Source organism: Chaetura pelagica, unplaced genomic scaffold (assembly GCF_000747805.2).
Source record: "Chaetura pelagica isolate M959 unplaced genomic scaffold, ChaPel_1.0 scaffold2093, whole genome shotgun sequence".
Lineage (NCBI taxonomy): Eukaryota > Metazoa > Chordata > Aves > Apodiformes > Apodidae > Chaetura > Chaetura pelagica.
In genome coordinates, this window is record NW_009952863.1 from 5,952 (window position 1) to 30,028 (window position 24,077).

The 24,077-nt window shown below is 56.9% G+C and overlaps 1 protein-coding gene across 1 annotated transcript in view; it reads right to left on the reverse strand.

Moving 5' to 3' along the window:
- The window catches only part of SPATS2 (spermatogenesis associated, serine-rich 2), a 29,388-nt gene that overhangs the window by 3,688 nt on the left and 1,623 nt on the right, over nucleotides 1–24,077 (reverse strand). The window contains exons 2-7 of the mRNA XM_009995180.1: nucleotides 19,211–19,290; nucleotides 18,825–18,933; nucleotides 17,649–17,698; nucleotides 16,025–16,274; nucleotides 5,042–5,254; nucleotides 3,825–3,960 (exon numbers count right to left, since the gene is read on the reverse strand). Coding sequence (XP_009993482.1) covers nucleotides 3,825–3,960; nucleotides 5,042–5,254; nucleotides 16,025–16,274; nucleotides 17,649–17,698; nucleotides 18,825–18,933; nucleotides 19,211–19,290 — 838 coding nt within the window. The remainder of the gene's footprint in view (nucleotides 1–3,824; nucleotides 3,961–5,041; nucleotides 5,255–16,024; nucleotides 16,275–17,648; nucleotides 17,699–18,824; nucleotides 18,934–19,210; nucleotides 19,291–24,077) is intronic.

Here is a 24,077-nt window from a genome sequence, read left to right on the forward strand (position 1 = left end):
TCCCCAGCCCCCTGTCCCCAGCCCGCTGGGTACGTGGTCACCCCGCTCCGGGGAAAGTCGGAGCCACCTTGGCAAGGGGAGCAGCGATGGGCGCGGGGGGGGTTGGGGGGTGGGATATATGAGCTCGGCTGGAGTTTTTCCCAAGGAAATGAGGAATGTTGGACCGAGTGGCAGCACCAAAGTACCCAGCAGCAGGGCAGGATGAGGAGCCACGAGAGGACAGCGGGAATTTGAGGACCTGCCCCCTCCGGAACAGCCTCGGGTGCCACAGGGGGAAGCAAAGCTTCACTCTTACAGCCTCATTAGCTCATTAAGCCATGCAAATTGTCCCACTAATCCAGAAACCTGGTGCTCTGTGCTGCCCCTGAGGATCCCCAGGGGGTTGTGGGAGCCCCCAGGGAGCTGTGGGACCCCCAGGGGTGCACACACCCCCTGCCAGAGCCACAGGCTGCAGCAGGTACCACCAGCAGCATCACCATCCAGGAGCCTCTCCCAGCCTGGAGGTCTTTTGGCTGGGGAGGGGACATCCCAGAGGGTCACACCACTCAGCAGGAGGCTCCAGCTTGTGCCCCTGCCCCCCTAGAAACTCGGGGTACACCAGAGGGGGAACACCACTCCTCCCATTCTGGACTGGTTGCTCCTTGCTGTAAGGAATCCAGCCAGACCCTCCCTGCAAATGCTGCTTTTGTGCTTCCCCCTGAACTACTCCCCTCAGACCTTCCCAGCCCACCCTGGCTCAGCAGCATCTGACCCCACCTCTTCATTCCCAGGTCCCCTCTCAGCTTCTAATTCCTCAACACAAAAGCAGAGGTTCCCTCTGGTCCATCCCTGCCTGGTCCAGCAGCACCACCAAGGTGCTGGGAGGCACCAGCAGGGCACAGGGGCAGCCCCCACCACCCACCAGGGGCTTTTAAAGGGAGGAAGGTTTGCTTGGAAATGGGGAGAATATTTATCTTAGCAGAAGGGGAAACTGCAGAGCAGCTGAAATGCAAACTCCAGCCCCAGCTCCCGCTCCCCGGCGTGTCAGAGCCGGCTGAGGCAAGATCAATTTAAACAATTCCCTCTGAACAGCAGCTTTGACATTTGGCTTCTTCTGTTGATTTATCGCTCTGTCCATCTGCCTTTTCAGGGCAGGAATTGTTTCTGCTGGCAGCACAGCAGGGGCCTGGTCCAGGTCAGGCACTCTCAGCCCAACTGCACAAATACAACCACGCGTGTCAAGAGCGACGCTAATAAGACTTCACCTTCCCCCAGGCAGCCCCAGCCCGACCCTGCAGCTCCTGCCCAGGGCCACGTCAGTGCCAGGAATTCCTCAGAGAGATCCGGGGTGTGAACGTGGCCTTCATGATTATTGAAGTGCAGGAACAGCCTGGTGGCTCTGGGGCTGCACCTCCACCCTACCCTGCTGTCCCCTCCCCACACAGGCAGGCCCAGCCCAGCCAACACCCCCTCCTCGAGGGGCCACTTTGGGTTTTATCCGTGAATTTGTGGCTTTGCCATTTAATTCACTCAGCAAGAGCTCAGCTGGAGCCCTCTGCCCAAGTGTACTGGGTTGGTTGAGGAACAGAGGTCAAGTGGCTTTGCCAGAGGTTGGTGTGACAAGTGATTGCTCCTCCCTCCTGCTCCACAAACTCCCTCCTGCTGGATCCGTGTGGAAAGGGGCTGCTCTGCACTGGGATCAGCCACCCTGCAGGATGGAGGGAGCACCCGGCCCTGCCAGGAGGACTGGGCTGTCAGGGAGGACATTTAACAAGTGCCCGAGGAAGGGCCAGGTGGAAATCCAGGACTCTGAGGGTTCCCTGGGTCAGGTTACCCACTCATCTCCAGCCTGGAGGAGCAAATCCTGTTGGAATAGGAAGCCAAGCTACTGCTCCCCCAACAGGATGGATTTCTGAGACAGAGACTGAGACAGCCCCAAAACAACCACCTCCTGCTTCATCCTCCCCTACCTCCAGACCACAGGTGGAAACCCAGCACGTTGTCTGGAGAGAGAAGGGGAAGGTTGGGAGCTCCAGGAAGCCTCCCTGGTTGAAAGAGCACCTGAAGGGCAGCCCTGACAGGCTGAAGTTAAACCAGCCTAGGCTTTGCTACTTAAATATCCTGTTTCAGTTGAATAAACCTGCTTTTAAACCAGGTCTGTCTCTGGTAGGAAGCCAACTGGAGAGGATCTGCCTCTGGGATCCTGCCCTGTGCTGCGGGACTCGGGAAAGGCAGGAATTGTTCCCTGGGGCTTGATGGGAGTTGGAAAAAAACCCAAAGAACAAAAGCAGGGGAGGTGCAATTTGCATCTCAGCTCCCTGGCAACTGCCTCACTTCGGGGAAAAGGAAAGTGAATCTCCCAGGCTGGGCTGGGCAGCTCCAGCGTTTGCCCAGGGAGGTTCCCGGGGCCCGGATCCGTGTCCGGCTGCTCCCCTGGGGCTGGAGCCTCGACCTGCCCCCGTGACGCAGGTTCAGGGGTGGTCACAGCAGCCACAGGCTGAGAAGTCACGGATCTGGGCATGTCAGCCAAGGAGTGACACTTCTCAGAGCTGGGAGAGGCTTTTGCAGGTGCTGGAACTGCCCAGGGAGGTGGGAAACAAACCTCTCAGCAACCCCCGCTGCGTGCAGGGATCCCAGGGATCTGCACCCGCATGGACTGAGCAGATAAAGCCACTAACCAAGAGTCAACAGCCATAAAACCAAACTTGAGTGAGGGCTACAAACCCCTCAGCCTCAGCAGGGCCCTTCCATCCTGGCTCTTCCAGAATGTGGGAGCTGCTGGGAGCTCCAGGGCTGGTTTTGGCCACAGCTCTCAGCACGGAAACACAGAGACCCCTTCAACCCTTCCCCCAGGGGAGCTGAAAATGCCCTTTTTGGTCAGTATTTTCAGCACACCCAGGACAGGAAGGACAGCACTTCAGGCAGGACAGAACTTCCTGGAGGCAAAGTCCAACCCCAGGACCAGCAGAAGGAAAAGTCCACCCTGAACAACTCCCCTGGTGAAAAGGCCTTGGAACAAGCTCCTGCCTCCCCCACCAGGGAGTGGTGGCACCTTGGAGGCCACCACGGGACAACAGGCAGCCTGTGACACCACCTGCCAACCTGCCAGAAACCTACTTTAATCCCCAAAGTGAGGGCAGAGGGTTGGGGACATGTCAGCCAGGAACTCCCAGCAGGGCAGGAGAACACTGGGTGCAGCTTCTTAGGAATATTTCTTTACCAAAAGCAACCCTGTTTGTGTAACCAAGAAGGACAATTTCTCAGGAACAGATTTCCCACGACATCCAGTGCTCCTGATCTTGGGCCTTCTGGAATATCCACCTTGAAGCACCGATTTATCCAAACCAGTAAAGATGTTCATTAAAACCAGGCCTGGTTACACTGGCAGGGAACATCATGCACAGTGTGAAAACCTTGGGTGAAAACAGGGGAAGCAACATTGTCCAGGATGACCTGTGATGTGTCCTGACACCTTCAGAAGGACCCCTCCCTTCCATGGAGGTTTCAACCACAACATGAAGATTTCCAAGAGAACTTTCTGTTGATTTCTAAAGGACACACTGTCCTACACCCCCAGCTCTGGCTGACACCAGAACCTGACTGACAAGATGTCACCTGCTGAGTCCCTCAGATGATCTGCATCCAAGGTGACTTTCTGGTGGCCAGGACAACCACCTCGTGCAGACGTGGAGTCAGTTCCACGACCCTGATGGACACACCAAGGTGTCCAAAACTGCTCTTTCTGACACACTCAGGCTGCAACACCCATCAGTCCTGACTGGAAAGCTGGAATCTTGCTCCCAACGCACTCATCTCCAGCCTCCCTGCTGTGAGGTTTCACCCACCTGCTCTGCAGCTCAGCAAAGACCTGCTTCATCTTCTTGATGGACGTGTCCATCTCCTCCTTGACCACCACCCGGTACCGCGCCAGCGACACGGTGCAGCGCTGAAGATCCTTCACTGACTTCTCAATGTTAGAACCTACCAAGAGACAGAGGGAGCTGAAGCAGCCACGTCAATCACACCACTCCAGCCTCCCACCAGGGACAGAGCTAAAGCTGCTTTTCCTTCTTCTTTTACATCTAGACATGGCCTGGGTTTCAATTTTTCTTTCCCTTCTCCGCCACAGGAGCAGGGAGAGGTTGAGGGATTTTCTTAGTAGGACAGTCTTCCCATTCCCTTGCTGGATTTTCTCCTGTGGGGCAGGGTTGTCCCTCCACGTGTTCCAGCTCATGAGAGGGATCAAATACATCTGAGTTGCTTTTGTGCTGGGCACTGGGAACAGGTGAAACGTGGCCTGTCCCAGAGATCAACACACTTCATCACTGGTGATGTGAAATGGCCGTTCACACAGGGGAGGGAGATACCCCAGGAACTAAAACAAAGGCTGTTTCCTCACAGCAGGAGCTGGAAGGACTGGCTGTGGCTGCCAAGGTTGGTCCCTGAGGCTCAGCTCCCCAGCAGGGCTGTCACCTTGTCCCTCTCCCTGCCCCTGCCAAGCCACATCAACTACCGCTCGGCCCAGTGAGGAGCTGGAATGAACTTTCCCCACCTCATCTGCCTGAGCCAAGTCAACAACCACCACTCACGGGGCCTCCCAGGTCTCTCCTGTCCCCACTTGTTATCATGAGAAGATGGAGAAAGCACAGAAAGGAGGGGGGAGGAAAAAAAAAACCCAAAGCAAGTCCAGGAGGAGGCAGCTGCCACTTCTTGTCATGGAACCGCCCCCAACTTGGGGCCTTTCCACAGATTCTCACAGAAGATGAGAAACCACCCAAGGGCTCTGGTGATGGGGGGTACAGAAGAATGGCCTCAATGTGAGACTGGCTGCTCCCCCCCCTCTGCTCCTCTCACACATCAGGGTGGCTCTGTCAGGATCCCATCCCTGCTGCGGGCAAGCGGAGCCCGTTCCCGGCCGGATAATGAGCGGCACGTTCGTTCGCATTAAGATCAAAGTCTCTCCTCGTGCCTCACCCCAGTGACCACGGCTGAAGAGGTTCTGACAACTTGGCCAGCAGCAACCTGCTCTGCCACGGGAGCACACACAGCCCTGGGGCCTTACCCAGCTTCTTGGTGGCGGGTGAGACGGGAACGTCTTCCAGGCGGGAGACGGAGAGGGAGGCGGGAATGGAGGCGGAGGCTGCGGGTCGGGACAGGGACCTGGTGGTGCTCCTGGAATCAGGGCGCTGCCGGAGGGACTGGGAGCTCTGGGAAGGATGCAGGGTGAGCGATTGTGTGTCAAAGCCTGCTATTCCATTCCCTAGGTCAGGCACTGCTGTAGAAAAGCACACTGGTTGAAAGGGGGAGAGGGCAGCAGGACACGGAGAGGGCAGCAGGACACCACTGAGAAGGGCAGCAGGACACCACTGAGAAGGGCAGCAGGACACCACTGAGAAGGGCAGCAGGACACTGGCCACCTCCTCACACAACACACAAACACAGCAGGACACCACGCCGAGCTGCTCTTCCCGAAGAGCCTCCACACTCATCAGCCGGATCCCAACCACCAGAGAAGCAGGAGGCAGCTCCTCTGCTTTTGGCACACTGGGGGCCCATCTCCTGGCTGCTCTGCAGAGACTGACCTAAAAAAACTGACCTTCTCTCTCAGGCATGTCTGGGGCCCCGGGCTCGCCCTCCTCCAGCTCTCTGGCATCAATGGAAAGAGCATCCAGAGCTTCGCTGAGCGACTCCACGGACTCGGTGTCGTGGGCGCAGCCGTTGACATGGAAACCGTTGATCCCACCTTTCTCCTGCTGCTCCTCTTCAGTGGGCACCAATTTCCCTTGCCCTGGGAGCCCAGGGCTGGGCCCAGCTTGTGGTTTGGGTTTGGTTTTCTTCTTCTTGTTCTTAAGGATTAGGAATCCACGCCACAAAAAACGGGGGGGGGGGAATAATAAATAAGTGCATAAATAAATAAATAATAGATGTCAAGCTGAATTCCTGAAGGGAAAATTAAGCTTGTGCTTTATTGGCTGAAAGTAGCTGAATTAAATGCTTTTTCAGCCAGCCTGGCTGTTGATCCTATTAACAGGAGGGATTTATCCAACAATGAGGACAGATCTGGTGGCATTAATGAGGCACGAATCCCTTCCCCTCCCTGGGGGCTGCCAGGAAGCAGCAGAGGTTTGTGGGCGAGACCCCCAGGAGCAGCCCTGGCTCTGGGGGTGCCCCTGCCCAGGGCAGCTCTGGGGGGGCTGAGCAGGGCCTGGATCTGTTGGAACTTTCCTCCTTTCCCAGCACAAGGCTGTTCCATCCCAGTTTTTTTGCCTTGTCCTTTGGTGCTGGTGCTTTTCACATATTCAAAGGAGCCCTTTGGAATAATTATGATTTGATTCTTGTCCTGGTGGATTTAGGTATTATAATATCAAGCACTGAAACTCTGCTAATCTTTATTTAACCCTTTCACAGAGCTCTGAGCACAGAAAAAGGGCCAAACACTCCAGCAAGTTTACGTGACAGCAGAAATATATTTCCAGGGAGCTCAGCATTAAACCCAAGTGTTCAGCTCCAAAGGTTACTGATGAAAAATGGAACAGCAGGACTGGCTGAGCAGTGAATTACAGAGCTCCCCTGAAAGAAATGGACCTGCTCAAGATTTACTTCAGCGTGGGGCTGGGTGGGTGGGGTGGGGGCCCTGCAGAGGGTCAGCAGAACAGAAGGCACCGTGAGGACAAAAAGCCCAGGAGCCTTTTTTTTTTTTTTTTTTTGCAGCAGGACACCACTGAGAAGGGCAGCAGGACACCACTGAGAAGGGCAGCAGGACACCACTGAGAAGGGCAGCAGGACACCACTGAGAAGGGCAGCAGGACACCACTGAGAAGGGCAGCAGGACACCACTGAGAAGGGCAGCAGGACACCACTGAGAAGGGCAGCAGGACACCACTGAGAAGGGCAGCAGGACACCACTGAGAAGGGCAGCAGGACACCACTGAGAAGGGCAGCAGGACACCACTGAGAAGGGCAGCAGGACACCACTGAGAAGGGCAGCAGGACACCACTGAGAAGGGCAGCAGGACACCACTGAGAAGGGCAGCAGGACACCACTGAGAAGGGCAGCAGGACACCACTGAGAAGGGCAGCAGGACACCACTGAGAAGGGCAGCAGGACACCACTGAGAAGGGCAGCAGGACACCACTGAGAAGGGCAGCAGGACACCACTGAGAAGGGCAGCAGGACACCACTGAGAAGGGCAGCAGGACACCACTGAGAAGGGCAGCAGGACACCACTGAGAAGGGCAGCAGGACACCACTGAGAAGGGCAGCAGGACACCACTGAGAAGGGCAGCAGGACACCACTGAGAAGGGCAGCAGGACACCACTGAGAAGGGCAGCAGGACACCACTGAGAAGGGCAGCAGGACACCACTGAGAAGGGCAGCAGGACACCACTGAGAAGGGCAGCAGGACACCACTGAGAAGGGCAGCAGGACACCACTGAGAAGGGCAGCAGGACACCACTGAGAAGGGCAGCAGGACACCACTGAGAAGGGCAGCAGGACACCACTGAGAAGGGCAGCAGGACACCACTGAGAAGGGCAGCAGGACACCACTGAGAAGGGCAGCAGGACACCACTGAGAAGGGCAGCAGGACACCACTGAGAAGGGCAGCAGGACACCACTGAGAAGGGCAGCAGGACACCACTGAGAAGGGCAGCAGGACACCACTGAGAAGGGCAGCAGGACACCACTGAGAAGGGCAGCAGGACACCACTGAGAAGGGCAGCAGGACACCACTGAGAAGGGCAGCAGGACACCACTGAGAAGGGCAGCAGGACACCACTGAGAAGGGCAGCAGGACACCACTGAGAAGGGCAGCAGGACACCACTGAGAAGGGCAGCAGGACACCACTGAGAAGGGCAGCAGGACACCACTGAGAAGGGCAGCAGGACACCACTGAGAAGGGCAGCAGGACACCACTGAGAAGGGCAGCAGGACACCACTGAGAAGGGCAGCAGGACACCACTGAGAAGGGCAGCAGGACACCACTGAGAAGGGCAGCAGGACACCACTGAGAAGGGCAGCAGGACACCACTGAGAAGGGCAGCAGGACACCACTGAGAAGGGCAGCAGGACACCACTGAGAAGGGCAGCAGGACACCACTGAGAAGGGCAGCAGGACACCACTGAGAAGGGCAGCAGGACACCACTGAGAAGGGCAGCAGGACACCACTGAGAAGGGCAGCAGGACACCACTGAGAAGGGCAGCAGGACACCACTGAGAAGGGCAGCAGGACACCACTGAGAAGGGCAGCAGGACACCACTGAGAAGGGCAGCAGGACACCACTGAGAAGGGCAGCAGGACACCACTGAGAAGGGCAGCAGGACACCACTGAGAAGGGCAGCAGGACACCACTGAGAAGGGCAGCAGGACACCACTGAGAAGGGCAGCAGGACACCACTGAGAAGGGCAGCAGGACACCACTGAGAAGGGCAGCAGGACACCACTGAGAAGGGCAGCAGGACACCACTGAGAAGGGCAGCAGGACACCACTGAGAAGGGCAGCAGGACACCACTGAGAAGGGCAGCAGGACACCACTGAGAAGGGCAGCAGGACACCACTGAGAAGGGCAGCAGGACACCACTGAGAAGGGCAGCAGGACACCACTGAGAAGGGCAGCAGGACACCACTGAGAAGGGCAGCAGGACACCACTGAGAAGGGCAGCAGGACACCACTGAGAAGGGCAGCAGGACACCACTGAGAAGGGCAGCAGGACACCACTGAGAAGGGCAGCAGGACACCACTGAGAAGGGCAGCAGGACACCACTGAGAAGGGCAGCAGGACACCACTGAGAAGGGCAGCAGGACACCACTGAGAAGGGCAGCAGGACACCACTGAGAAGGGCAGCAGGACACCACTGAGAAGGGCAGCAGGACACCACTGAGAAGGGCAGCAGGACACCACTGAGAAGGGCAGCAGGACACCACTGAGAAGGGCAGCAGGACACCACTGAGAAGGGCAGCAGGACACCACTGAGAAGGGCAGCAGGACACCACTGAGAAGGGCAGCAGGACACCACTGAGAAGGGCAGCAGGACACCACTGAGAAGGGCAGCAGGACACCACTGAGAAGGGCAGCAGGACACCACTGAGAAGGGCAGCAGGACACCACTGAGAAGGGCAGCAGGACACCACTGAGAAGGGCAGCAGGACACCACTGAGAAGGGCAGCAGGACACCACTGAGAAGGGCAGCAGGACACCACTGAGAAGGGCAGCAGGACACCACTGAGAAGGGCAGCAGGACACCACTGAGAAGGGCAGCAGGACACCACTGAGAAGGGCAGCAGGACACCACTGAGAAGGGCAGCAGGACACCACTGAGAAGGGCAGCAGGACACCACTGAGAAGGGCAGCAGGACACCACTGAGAAGGGCAGCAGGACACCACTGAGAAGGGCAGCAGGACACCACTGAGAAGGGCAGCAGGACACCACTGAGAAGGGCAGCAGGACACCACTGAGAAGGGCAGCAGGACACCACTGAGAAGGGCAGCAGGACACCACTGAGAAGGGCAGCAGGACACCACTGAGAAGGGCAGCAGGACACCACTGAGAAGGGCAGCAGGACACCACTGAGAAGGGCAGCAGGACACCACTGAGAAGGGCAGCAGGACACCACTGAGAAGGGCAGCAGGACACCACTGAGAAGGGCAGCAGGACACCACTGAGAAGGGCAGCAGGACACCACTGAGAAGGGCAGCAGGACACCACTGAGAAGGGCAGCAGGACACCACTGAGAAGGGCAGCAGGACACCACTGAGAAGGGCAGCAGGACACCACTGAGAAGGGCAGCAGGACACCACTGAGAAGGGCAGCAGGACACCACTGAGAAGGGCAGCAGGACACCACTGAGAAGGGCAGCAGGACACCACTGAGAAGGGCAGCAGGACACCACTGAGAAGGGCAGCAGGACACCACTGAGAAGGGCAGCAGGACACCACTGAGAAGGGCAGCAGGACACCACTGAGAAGGGCAGCAGGACACCACTGAGAAGGGCAGCAGGACACCACTGAGAAGGGCAGCAGGACACCACTGAGAAGGGCAGCAGGACACCACTGAGAAGGGCAGCAGGACACCACTGAGAAGGGCAGCAGGACACCACTGAGAAGGGCAGCAGGACACCACTGAGAAGGGCAGCAGGACACCACTGAGAAGGGCAGCAGGACACCACTGAGAAGGGCAGCAGGACACCACTGAGAAGGGCAGCAGGACACCACTGAGAAGGGCAGCAGGACACCACTGAGAAGGGCAGCAGGACACCACTGAGAAGGGCAGCAGGACACCACTGAGAAGGGCAGCAGGACACCACTGAGAAGGGCAGCAGGACACCACTGAGAAGGGCAGCAGGACACCACTGAGAAGGGCAGCAGGACACCACTGAGAAGGGCAGCAGGACACCACTGAGAAGGGCAGCAGGACACCACTGAGAAGGGCAGCAGGACACCACTGAGAAGGGCAGCAGGACACCACTGAGAAGGGCAGCAGGACACCACTGAGAAGGGCAGCAGGACACCACTGAGAAGGGCAGCAGGACACCACTGAGAAGGGCAGCAGGACACCACTGAGAAGGGCAGCAGGACACCACTGAGAAGGGCAGCAGGACACCACTGAGAAGGGCAGCAGGACACCACTGAGAAGGGCAGCAGGACACCACTGAGAAGGGCAGCAGGACACCACTGAGAAGGGCAGCAGGACACCACTGAGAAGGGCAGCAGGACACCACTGAGAAGGGCAGCAGGACACCACTGAGAAGGGCAGCAGGACACCACTGAGAAGGGCAGCAGGACACCACTGAGAAGGGCAGCAGGACACCACTGAGAAGGGCAGCAGGACACCACTGAGAAGGGCAGCAGGACACCACTGAGAAGGGCAGCAGGACACCACTGAGAAGGGCAGCAGGACACCACTGAGAAGGGCAGCAGGACACCACTGAGAAGGGCAGCAGGACACCACTGAGAAGGGCAGCAGGACACCACTGAGAAGGGCAGCAGGACACCACTGAGAAGGGCAGCAGGACACCACTGAGAAGGGCAGCAGGACACCACTGAGAAGGGCAGCAGGACACCACTGAGAAGGGCAGCAGGACACCACTGAGAAGGGCAGCAGGACACCACTGAGAAGGGCAGCAGGACACCACTGAGAAGGGCAGCAGGACACCACTGAGAAGGGCAGCAGGACACCACTGAGAAGGGCAGCAGGACACCACTGAGAAGGGCAGCAGGACACCACTGAGAAGGGCAGCAGGACACCACTGAGAAGGGCAGCAGGACACCACTGAGAAGGGCAGCAGGACACCACTGAGAAGGGCAGCAGGACACCACTGAGAAGGGCAGCAGGACACCACTGAGAAGGGCAGCAGGACACCACTGAGAAGGGCAGCAGGACACCACTGAGAAGGGCAGCAGGACACCACTGAGAAGGGCAGCAGGACACCACTGAGAAGGGCAGCAGGACACCACTGAGAAGGGCAGCAGGACACCACTGAGAAGGGCAGCAGGACACCACTGAGAAGGGCAGCAGGACACCACTGAGAAGGGCAGCAGGACACCACTGAGAAGGGCAGCAGGACACCACTGAGAAGGGCAGCAGGACACCACTGAGAAGGGCAGCAGGACACCACTGAGAAGGGCAGCAGGACACCACTGAGAAGGGCAGCAGGACACCACTGAGAAGGGCAGCAGGACACCACTGAGAAGGGCAGCAGGACACCACTGAGAAGGGCAGCAGGACACCACTGAGAAGGGCAGCAGGACACCACTGAGAAGGGCAGCAGGACACCACTGAGAAGGGCAGCAGGACACCACTGAGAAGGGCAGCAGGACACCACTGAGAAGGGCAGCAGGACACCACTGAGAAGGGCAGCAGGACACCACTGAGAAGGGCAGCAGGACACCACTGAGAAGGGCAGCAGGACACCACTGAGAAGGGCAGCAGGACACCACTGAGAAGGGCAGCAGGACACCACTGAGAAGGGCAGCAGGACACCACTGAGAAGGGCAGCAGGACACCACTGAGAAGGGCAGCAGGACACCACTGAGAAGGGCAGCAGGACACCACTGAGAAGGGCAGCAGGACACCACTGAGAAGGGCAGCAGGACACCACTGAGAAGGGCAGCAGGACACCACTGAGAAGGGCAGCAGGACACCACTGAGAAGGGCAGCAGGACACCACTGAGAAGGGCAGCAGGACACCACTGAGAAGGGCAGCAGGACACCACTGAGAAGGGCAGCAGGACACCACTGAGAAGGGCAGCAGGACACCACTGAGAAGGGCAGCAGGACACCACTGAGAAGGGCAGCAGGACACCACTGAGAAGGGCAGCAGGACACCACTGAGAAGGGCAGCAGGACACCACTGAGAAGGGCAGCAGGACACCACTGAGAAGGGCAGCAGGACACCACTGAGAAGGGCAGCAGGACACCACTGAGAAGGGCAGCAGGACACCACTGAGAAGGGCAGCAGGACACCACTGAGAAGGGCAGCAGGACACCACTGAGAAGGGCAGCAGGACACCACTGAGAAGGGCAGCAGGACACCACTGAGAAGGGCAGCAGGACACCACTGAGAAGGGCAGCAGGACACCACTGAGAAGGGCAGCAGGACACCACTGAGAAGGGCAGCAGGACACCACTGAGAAGGGCAGCAGGACACCACTGAGAAGGGCAGCAGGACACCACTGAGAAGGGCAGCAGGACACCACTGAGAAGGGCAGCAGGACACCACTGAGAAGGGCAGCAGGACACCACTGAGAAGGGCAGCAGGACACCACTGAGAAGGGCAGCAGGACACCACTGAGAAGGGCAGCAGGACACCACTGAGAAGGGCAGCAGGACACCACTGAGAAGGGCAGCAGGACACCACTGAGAAGGGCAGCAGGACACCACTGAGAAGGGCAGCAGGACACCACTGAGAAGGGCAGCAGGACACCACTGAGAAGGGCAGCAGGACACCACTGAGAAGGGCAGCAGGACACCACTGAGAAGGGCAGCAGGACACCACTGAGAAGGGCAGCAGGACACCACTGAGAAGGGCAGCAGGACACCACTGAGAAGGGCAGCAGGACACCACTGAGAAGGGCAGCAGGACACCACTGAGAAGGGCAGCAGGACACCACTGAGAAGGGCAGCAGGACACCACTGAGAAGGGCAGCAGGACACCACTGAGAAGGGCAGCAGGACACCACTGAGAAGGGCAGCAGGACACCACTGAGAAGGGCAGCAGGACACCACTGAGAAGGGCAGCAGGACACCACTGAGAAGGGCAGCAGGACACCACTGAGAAGGGCAGCAGGACACCACTGAGAAGGGCAGCAGGACACCACTGAGAAGGGCAGCAGGACACCACTGAGAAGGGCAGCAGGACACCACTGAGAAGGGCAGCAGGACACCACTGAGAAGGGCAGCAGGACACCACTGAGAAGGGCAGCAGGACACCACTGAGAAGGGCAGCAGGACACCACTGAGAAGGGCAGCAGGACACCACTGAGAAGGGCAGCAGGACACCACTGAGAAGGGCAGCAGGACACCACTGAGAAGGGCAGCAGGACACCACTGAGAAGGGCAGCAGGACACCACTGAGAAGGGCAGCAGGACACCACTGAGAAGGGCAGCAGGACACCACTGAGAAGGGCAGCAGGACACCACTGAGAAGGGCAGCAGGACACCACTGAGAAGGGCAGCAGGACACCACTGAGAAGGGCAGCAGGACACCACTGAGAAGGGCAGCAGGACACCACTGAGAAGGGCAGCAGGACACCACTGAGAAGGGCAGCAGGACACCACTGAGAAGGGCAGCAGGACACCACTGAGAAGGGCAGCAGGACACCACTGAGAAGGGCAGCAGGACACCACTGAGAAGGGCAGCAGGACACCACTGAGAAGGGCAGCAGGACACCACTGAGAAGGGCAGCAGGACACCACTGAGAAGGGCAGCAGGACACCACTGAGAAGGGCAGCAGGACACCACTGAGAAGGGCAGCAGGACACCACTGAGAAGGGCAGCAGGACACCACTGAGAAGGGCAGCAGGACACCACTGAGAAGGGCAGCAGGACACCACTGAGAAGGGCAGCAGGACACCACTGAGAAGGGCAGCAGGACACCACTGAGAAGGGCAGCAGGACACCACTGAGAAGGGCAGCAGGACACCACTGAGAAGGGCAGCAGGACACCACTGAGAAGGGCAGCAGGACACCACTGAGAAGGGCAGCAGGACACCACTGAGAAGGGCAGCAGGACACCACTGAGAAGGGCAGCAGGACACCACTGAGAAGGGCAGCAGGACACCACTGAGAAGGGCAGCAGGACACCACTGAGAAGGGCAGCAGGACACCACTGAGAAGGGCAGCAGGACACCACTGAGAAGGGCAGCAGGACACCACTGAGAAGGGCAGCAGGACACCACTGAGAAGGGCAGCAGGACACCACTGAGAAGGGCAGCAGGACACCACTGAGAAGGGCAGCAGGACACCACTGAGAAGGGCAGCAGGACACCACTGAGAAGGGCAGCAGGACACCACTGAGAAGGGCAGCAGGACACCACTGAGAAGGGCAGCAGGACACCACTGAGAAGGGCAGCAGGACACCACTGAGAAGGGCAGCAGGACACCACTGAGAAGGGCAGCAGGACACCACTGAGAAGGGCAGCAGGACACCACTGAGAAGGGCAGCAGGACACCACTGAGAAGGGCAGCAGGACACCACTGAGAAGGGCAGCAGGACACCACTGAGAAGGGCAGCAGGACACCACTGAGAAGGGCAGCAGGACACCACTGAGAAGGGCAGCAGGACACCACTGAGAAGGGCAGCAGGACACCACTGAGAAGGGCAGCAGGACACCACTGAGAAGGGCAGCAGGACACCACTGAGAAGGGCAGCAGGACACCACTGAGAAGGGCAGCAGGACACCACTGAGAAGGGCAGCAGGACACCACTGAGAAGGGCAGCAGGACACCACTGAGAAGGGCAGCAGGACACCACTGAGAAGGGCAGCAGGACACCACTGAGAAGGGCAGCAGGACACCACTGAGAAGGGCAGCAGGACACCACTGAGAAGGGCAGCAGGACACCACTGAGAAGGGCAGCAGGACACCACTGAGAAGGGCAGCAGGACACCACTGAGAAGGGCAGCAGGACACCACTGAGAAGGGCAGCAGGACACCACTGAGAAGGGCAGCAGGACACCACTGAGAAGGGCAGCAGGACACCACTGAGAAGGGCAGCAGGACACCACTGAGAAGGGCAGCAGGACACCACTGAGAAGGGCAGCAGGACACCACTGAGAAGGGCAGCAGGACACCACTGAGAAGGGCAGCAGGACACCACTGAGAAGGGCAGCAGGACACCACTGAGAAGGGCAGCAGGACACCACTGAGAAGGGCAGCAGGACACCACTGAGAAGGGCAGCAGGACACCACTGAGAAGGGCAGCAGGACACCACTGAGAAGGGCAGCAGGACACCACTGAGAAGGGCAGCAGGACACCACTGAGAAGGGCAGCAGGACACCACTGAGAAGGGCAGCAGGACACCACTGAGAAGGGCAGCAGGACACCACTGAGAAGGGCAGCAGGACACCACTGAGAAGGGCAGCAGGACACCACTGAGAAGGGCAGCAGGACACCACTGAGAAGGGCAGCAGGACACCACTGAGAAGGGCAGCAGGACACCACTGAGAAGGGCAGCAGGACACCACTGAGAAGGGCAGCAGGACACCACTGAGAAGGGCAGCAGGACACCACTGAGAAGGGCAGCAGGACACCACTGAGAAGGGCAGCAGGACACCACTGAGAAGGGCAGCAGGACACCACTGAGAAGGGCAGCAGGACACCACTGAGAAGGGCAGCAGGACACCACTGAGAAGGGCAGCAGGACACTGGCCACCTCCTCACACAACACACAAACACAGCAGGACACCACGCCGAGCTGCTCTTCCCGAAGAGCCTCCACACTCATCAGCCGGATCCCAACCACCAGAGAAGCAGGAGGCAGCTCCTCTGCTTTTGGCACACTGGGGGCCCATCTCCTGGCTGCTCTGCAGAGACTGACCTGCTCTCTCAGGCATGTCTGGGGCCCCGGGCTCGCCCTCCTCCAGCTCTCTGGCATCAATGGAAAGAGCATCCAGAGCTTCGCTGAGCGACTCCACGGACTCGGTGTCGTGGGCGCAGCCGTTGACATGGAAACCGTTGATCCCACCTTTCTCCTGCTGCTCCTCTTCAGTGGGCACCAATTTCCCTTGCCCTGGGAGCCCAGGGCTGGGCCCAGCTTGTGGTTTGGGTTTGGTTTTCTTCTTCTTGTTCTTAAGGATTAGGAATCCACGCCACAAAAAACGGGGGGGGGGGAATAATAAATAAGTGCATAAATAAATAAATAATAGATGTCAAGCTGAATTCCTGAAGGGAAAATTAAGCTTGTGCTTTATTGGCTGAAAGTAGCTGAATTAAATGCTTTTTCAGCCAGCCTGGCTGTTGATCCTATTAACAGGAGGGATTTATCCAACAATGAGGACAGATCTGGTGGCATTAATGAGGCACGAATCCCTTCCCCTCCCTGGGGGCTGCCAGGAAGCAGCAGAGGTTTGTGGGCGAGACCCCCAGGAGCAGCCCTGGCTCTGGGGGTGCCCCTGCCCAGGGCAGCTCTGGGGGGGCTGAGCAGGGCCTGGATCTGTTGGAACTTTCCTCCTTTCCCAGCACAAGGCTGTTCCATCCCAGTTTTTTTGCCTTGTCCTTTGGTGCTGGTGCTTTTCACATATTCAAAGGAGCCCTTTGGAATAATTATGATTTGATTCTTGTCCTGGTGGATTTAGGTATTATAATATCAAGCACTGAAACTCTGCTAATCTTTATTTAACCCTTTCACAGAGCTCTGAGCACAGAAAAAGGGCCAAACACTCCAGCAAGTTTACGTGACAGCAGAAATATATTTCCAGGGAGCTCAGCATTAAACCCAAGTGTTCAGCTCCAAAGGTTACTGATGAAAAATGGAACAGCAGGACTGGCTGAGCAGTGAATTACAGAGCTCCCCTGAAAGAAATGGACCTGCTCAAGATTTACTTCAGCGTGGGGCTGGGTGGGTGGGGTGGGGGCCCTGCAGAGGGTCAGCAGAGCAGAAGGCACAGTGAGGACAAAAAGCCCAGGAGCCTTTTTTTTTTTTTCTCCTCTGCAGCTTTTGGCCCCATGTGTCTGACAAGGGAACTGAATGCAAATGGGGTGAGGAGATGGTGGTTACAACTCGCCCTGAAGTTATGGTGTAAATCACAGCCAGGCTGCCCAGTCCATCAGCTCCACTCACACCTTTGCTCTTGGGTTCCTTTTTCCCCACCTAAATCACAAGGAACTCCACAACACCAACCCTGTCGAGAAGGAAAGTCAGCAGAACAGAATACACCGCGAGTAAAACCCAGGCGGCTTTTTTTTTTTTTTTTTCTGCAGCTTTTGGCCCCATGTGTCTGACAAGGGAACTGAATGCAAATGGGGTGAGGAGATGGTGGTTACAACTCGCCCTGAAGTTATGGTGTAAATCACAGCCAGGCTGCCCAGTCCATCAGCTCCACTCACACCTTTGCTCTTGGGTTCCTTTTTCCCCACCTAAATCACAAGGAACTCCTCCTGTTCTCAAGATCCCCCAAATAAAAAGACAAACACCTTAAGAAAGCAGATTTTAACAGTGTTACCTTTTTCTTGCCTGTCACAGTCCATTCCTTCAGCACTTCACTGGCATTGCCTGGAATGAAAGGCAGGGATGAGCAGAGGATGAAGCCTCCACTCCAGCTCCTTCCCACCTGGAAGTGCCTCCACACCTGGAGCAGCTGCCAGGCTTCCTGCAGCTGAGTCTCAGTGCTTAGCTGGTAATGAATTACAGGCCTGGTTTGGTTTTTGCTCTGGGGACACAGGTGCTGAACAGGACCCCACTCCCTTGGAACACAGAGCCAGGAACAGAGAGAAAGATCCTCTCTCTGGCTCTGTCACACTGAAGGTGAGACACTTGGAGCCCTCCTGGGGCATGTTCTGAACTCCCAGGTTGCATCCAGGTCAGGAATCTGCAGGTCTGTCTTCCCCAGGGCCCCGGGCTGTGTCAGGGTGCCTGGGCTGAGGATTTGCTGTCACAAAGGGGCACGGGCAGGACAGAGCTGCAGAGTGACAGGCTCTGTCACCACCACCAGCCTCTTCTTCCAAGGTCAGAACATCCAGCACCAGGCAGAGCCGAGGGGGGATGTGGGTTTCCAAGTGCAAACAGCAGCTCTGGGAGCTGAAGACACTCCCAGTTCCTATCAAACCTCCTTTATCTCAAGAGCCATCAAACACTTATCTCTGTCCTGACCCCTCCTTGAACAAACTCCGACTGAAACTCAGGAAGAGAATCATCCCTGAGTTATCCCTGTGGGCACAGCCTGCCCTTGGCTGTGCTGAGAAGCTCCACGAGCTTCTCCCACCAGGAGAGATGGGAGAGATGGGAGCTTCTCCCATCCACTCCCTGCAGGGTGCAGGGGGGTGGAACACAGAGTGGGGAGTGGGAAGGGACCTCTGGAGATCATCCAGTCCAACCCCCTGCAAGAGCAGGGTCCCCTAGAGCAGATCCCACAGGAACACATCCAGCTGGGTTGGGAATGTCTGCAGGGATGGAGGCTCCACCACCTCCCTGGCAGCCTGTCCTGGGGCTCTGCCACCCTCCCAGGCAACAAGTTCCTCCTCATGTTCAGCTGGAACCTCCTGTGCTCCAGTCTGTGCCTTGTCCTGTCACTGGGCACCACTGGGAAGAGCCTGGTCCCACCCTCCTGACACCCCCTTTAGAAAGTGGCAACATCTGAGGTGTGAAACCCCTCCCTCCCCACCGACCCCCTCCCCATTACCTTCCATAAAGGCCTGCACAGTTTTGTCCACACAGTTGTCAAAGTGCTGCAGGACCAGGACAATCTCATTGTTGCTCCTGTTGGGGACGATGGCCCTCACAGCACTGATCTGGGGAGAGAGAAGCAGGGAGGGTGGGACCTGCTGCTGCCACCCAGAACCTGCAGACCCCCCCCCTCCCCAGAAGCTCCTGGGATCCATGGATGGATTCCTGAGAAAACTTTCACGTGCCAGGACCATTTAGCCTGAAGAAAATGTTGCATTTGACAGAGCTGCAGTTCAGGTCCCAGACAGGAAGATATTTCATCTCAGAGAGGAGATGAAGACAGAGAGGCCGGGGGCTCTTCCCGGGCACGTGCTGAGGTGGAGCCTCAGAGGACACATTTACCTTTTCCTTCATGTTTTCAAAGGTTCCTCCTTGGGCCATCACAGTGTTGGACTGCACATCAAAAATGAAGCCAGATGGATCTGGGGAGACAAAAGAGAGGGAAGCTCCTCTCTGAACCACGGGCACCCAGAGACACTTCCAAAGACCCGGAGCCAGAGGTCACCTCTGAGCTGCTGCTTTGCCAAGGAGAAAACTGAAACCCTGCTGAGATGAGGTGCTCATCCTGCCCCACAGGCAGCCAAGGATCAGCAGCTGAAAGGAAGATGGATGATGTCCCAAAGGACCAGGCTCTGCTCAGCCAGGTAACCCCAGTCCCACCACACTTCCCAGTGTCTCCTCCCAGGACTCCAGGGACCCATTCACCCCTCAGCTCTGGGTCAGCTCCTCCTTTTCCATATTCATGTCCTCCTGAGCCCAGCAGCCAAGAGTTAACAGAAGCTACAGAGCCTCCCAGCAGTGTGGGTAACAATTTCCTCCACCTGGAGATACAAATGGCAAGCAGACTGATAAATGGGCTCGAAGATCCAGCAGCTTGTGTTCCCTGCCAGCTCCTATCTCCAAGGTAATGCTTCTATGTTCCAAGAGAGACCCATCACCATCAGACAGCCATCACCACCAGCTCTGCTCCCTGCCAGCGAGCAAAGGTCACATAAATCTGCAGGCCTGAGTGTTCCACCAGGGATCCTGACAATCCTGGGATCACAAAGGGTCAGAGCAGGCTCAGCCTTGGCTTTGCTGAGGAAAAGGGACGTGGCTGTTTTGTTTCACACCGACAGGACACGCTTCAAACTGGTATTTCAGCCAATTTTGGCCTCAGGAAGGACACGTGTCCCCAGGCAGGGGATGATGGCACCACCCCAGAGGTTCAAGCACTTGGTTTTGGCATCACCAACCCCTTCCCAGGGAGCTCAGACACACATGGAGCCACGGGCAGGTTTCCTGGGAGGGAGTTTCCCTGCCTGAGCTCTGCTGCCTCCAGCCCTGCAGAGGAGCTGGTGGCTTTGGGGACAACCTGAGGGCAGGGACACACTCCCTGCTCTTTCTGCTGCAGCTCAGCTGATAATTCCAAAGCTGCTGATTCACCTTCTTCCCCTCCCCTAAAGAACTGGGACGTGGTGCTGAGACACACCATTGACTTCCACAGCTCCCAGACATTGATGTAGCATTTAAACCCAGATGCTTCCAAAGGCAGTGACAGAATTGTGAACATGATGGAAAGGTCAGCCTCTTATTAAGGCTACAGATGAAGGCTTAAATTCTTCCCCTCGCCCCTCACAGCCCCATGAGCAAGATGTTCTCCAGTTTCCCCACCTCACAACACTTCCAGTCACCAACTTTCTAGTCCTTCATCTTCTAAATGGCTTTCAGGCTCCCCTCAAAAATGTCTCCTCAAAGCCCTGATTGCAGAGCAGCCCCCCAGGACCCAGGTGCCAGGGAAGATGAAGCTCCCCCCGTGCAGCACATTTTTGGCCACTCAATCCCACCCCTTTCACACCTCCATTTGTGCTTAGGAAGGATGGGATGGTTGGTGCCTCACCCCGAGCAGCTCCTCCAGCTTCCAGTGGCTCCTCTACAACCCAAGTCCTCCTGGTGTTAAAATGTTTGTCTTGCAAAAATTCTGCAAGGGAGGCTGTGCTACCCCCATCTGATACTGCCCTGGAGCTCCCAACCTCATCCCTGCAGGGAAGGGTGCAGGGAGATCACAGAATCATTAAATGGTTTGAGAGGGAGGGACCTTAAAGCTCACCTAGATCCACCCCCCTGCATGGGCAGGGACACCTCCCACCAGCCCAGGCTGCTCCAAGCCCCATCCAACCTGCCCTTGGACACACCCAGGGATGGGGCAGCCACAGCTTCCCTGGGCAACCTGCCCCAGGGTCTCACCACCCTCACACTCAAGAATTTCCTCCTCGTGTCCAACCTAAATCTCCCTCTTCCAGTTTTGATCCATTATTTATCACACCATTTAGCTGCAATTCAGCCTCACCCCCACCATGTCCACGTGCCACGGAAACTTTGCACACTAAAATAATGCATTAAAGCTCAAAAAAAAAAAAGAGCCAGATTCACCCCCTTGCCCTGGGCTGGACACTGGAAGGCTCTGGGGAACAGGCAGCAGCACTGGCACAAAGATTCACTTAAACCTTGGAACATTTATAGACTCTGAGGCTGCTCAGGTCAAGGGGAGAGCAGCTGGTTCCCCAGGGACAGCTCAGGAGACCTGGGCTCGTCTGGAATAAAAAGCTCTTCAAGAAAAGACACCTCTGCCCACCCCGAGCAGCTCAACCTGCTCCAATTACAGCACTTGGGGAGAGGCAGGAGGCACCGCAGAGGTGACTGGACAGGAATTAATGCATCTTCCCAGGATGGAACCAAGGAGCCAGAATATCATTATTTTCTCAGTCTGTGCCCGTGGCTGGGCCAAAACACACTCAGGTACAGGCTAAAATACTAAAAATCAAGATTTTGTGTTAAAAGGTGCTTGAGAGGAGGTGACATTCCTGTGGTCTGGGGGCTCCCGGGGCACCAGGTGCTGTGCTGGGAGGACACAGGGAACGGCTGCACCCCCAGCCCTCCCCTGTCCTGCTGCTTTTCCTTCCCAATCCCATCCCCAGCTGGTTCTGCCTTGCAGGAGCAGCTCCTGCTCCCAGGCACCAGCAGCACTGATGCCCAGCTCCCTCCTCACAGATTAGAGTTGGGAGCAACCCGGGGCTTGGAACCGATATTCCCGGTTTGCTGCTCCTGAGCCAACATTTCACTGGTTCCCAGAAAAACTCCCTGCTCCAAGGGGAAGAACCTCCCTGCTCCACAACCCCCAGGGTCCTCCCTTCTCCTCAGGATCCAGAGGGGGCTGTGCTGCTCAATCCCTGTCCCCACTTTACTTCCCAGGGTTTGGCAGCTCCATCAGCTGCCTGGAAAACTATTCCAGTGCCCCAGAGAGAGGAGGATCCTCATCCCAAGAGGATCCCGGGATCCTCCTGCAGCCCCAGCGAGCCCAGGGGATGGGGGCACTTTGTCTTAACAAGAAAAGTCTCTTTCCTGCTCATTTTCTCCCCCAGATTCCAAGGGGCCAAGCGTGGCACCCAGGCTGCTCAGGCCAGAACAGGATCGGATCCCTGGGGGGGAAACACTTGGTGTTTCAAACCCACATCTGCAAAATTTCTTCTGAGGTGAATTAAACCTTCCAGACACCTGATCCCAAAAACACCTGATGGGCTGGATGAGCCCTTGGCTGCCTTCCCCACACATCCTTCCCAAATATTCAGGGCTGGGAAGAGAGGAGGGAAAAGAACTCCTGGGCCACCACATCTCAGCCCTGTTCCCACCTAGAAAGGTTGGAAGAGATGATCCCTGAGGTTCCTTTCCAACTTGGAATTCCACGACTTTATGAAATTCAACATGGGATAAAAACTCACCAATCACCTCCAAACATGCTGCTAAAACCTGGTGTTTCTGCCCCAACACAAAAAGCAGCTGGTTTTGCCCCAAAGGCAGGGATGGGCTGGACATGGCTCTGCTGAGCACCCCTTCCAGGGGCAGGGAAGCACTTGGAGCACAGGACTCATTGTCACCCAGTTGGTTCCAACCTGGATTCCCCCCCATTCCCAGCCCAGCAATCCCAGCTTCTCCCCCTCCCACCTCGTTTCCAGCTGCAGATGAAAAATGACAGATAAAAGCAGCCCAAGCTCCCAGGAATTCCTGACACCCCCTGCACCCCTGAGCAGGAGCTGCTGTTGGATTGACACCTTGACCCACACAGGACAAGCTTCCAATTAAATTTATCCCATCTTTGGGGCTTTTGTGGAGGTTTCCTGCAGCCCCCTCCCACCTCCCAGGACCTTTCACCTTTACCAAATCCACTCAGGATAGTTTCCCATCCATGGAAAAGGCTCCTTGGATGTACCCAGAGGAGCAGGAGCCCCAGTGCTGTTTTATTCAGGAGCCTGAGTCTCCTAAACCAGTGGCTGATGAGATGTGATTGCTTTGTGTCCTGGGGTCACAGCCAGTCCCCAGCCTGGTGGCTGCTCCCACTCCAACCAATTAATTGAGACAGGAGGTGGGGGGGAAAGGGAGAGGACAGTTTGTGGTGGGGGAAACCAGAAGCACCAAGAATCCAAGATCATTTCAAATAAACCAACCAACCTGCTGGACTCTGGGGAAGCATTAATTTAGAAATCTGGCCTCACTGAGACTTGAGCTTCCTTTTAATTTCTGGATTATCCCTTCTAGAAGGTACTAAGGCTGGAATGAGCCACCCAGGACAGCCCAGACATGGACCCACATGTGGCTCCACAACCTGGCATCTGGAAGGGGGTTTTTACACAACAAACAGCTCCAGAGACTGACTTGGTTTCTCCTCAGCACAGATCCTTTGAGTAAAGAATTATTTCCAGCCAGTAATATTCAGGGACAGGACATGATTCTGTGCCCAAACTTTGCATGTCCAATTTCACAAGACTTAAAAATACCCTTCTGGGCAGCTGGGATGTTCACTGGGGCATTTCTAAAATAAACAGGTGGGTTTCTGGGCTGCTGCACAGTTAAAAACAGGCCTGTTCCCTTCCCCCTCAAACAACTCTTTGCTTTCAGCAAGAAACAGAAACTGAAAAGTCACCTCTCACCTGCCCAAGGTCCCTCACCTGCCCTTTCCAGAGGCCTGGGAAAAAACATGTTGACTCCCTGAATATTCTTAAGCAGCAGCAAAGCAGGGATTGGGAATTCCAAGCCCATAGAGGATGGGGCTGCAGTTTCACTCTCCCCTTCCCAGTGACAGGGGCTGAAGAGGAGCCTGGGTAAATCTGGACAAAGCAGGGTGTGTTTTCCCTCCCTGGTGGCACAGGGAATTCAAGCCTGCTCTGCATTCCTG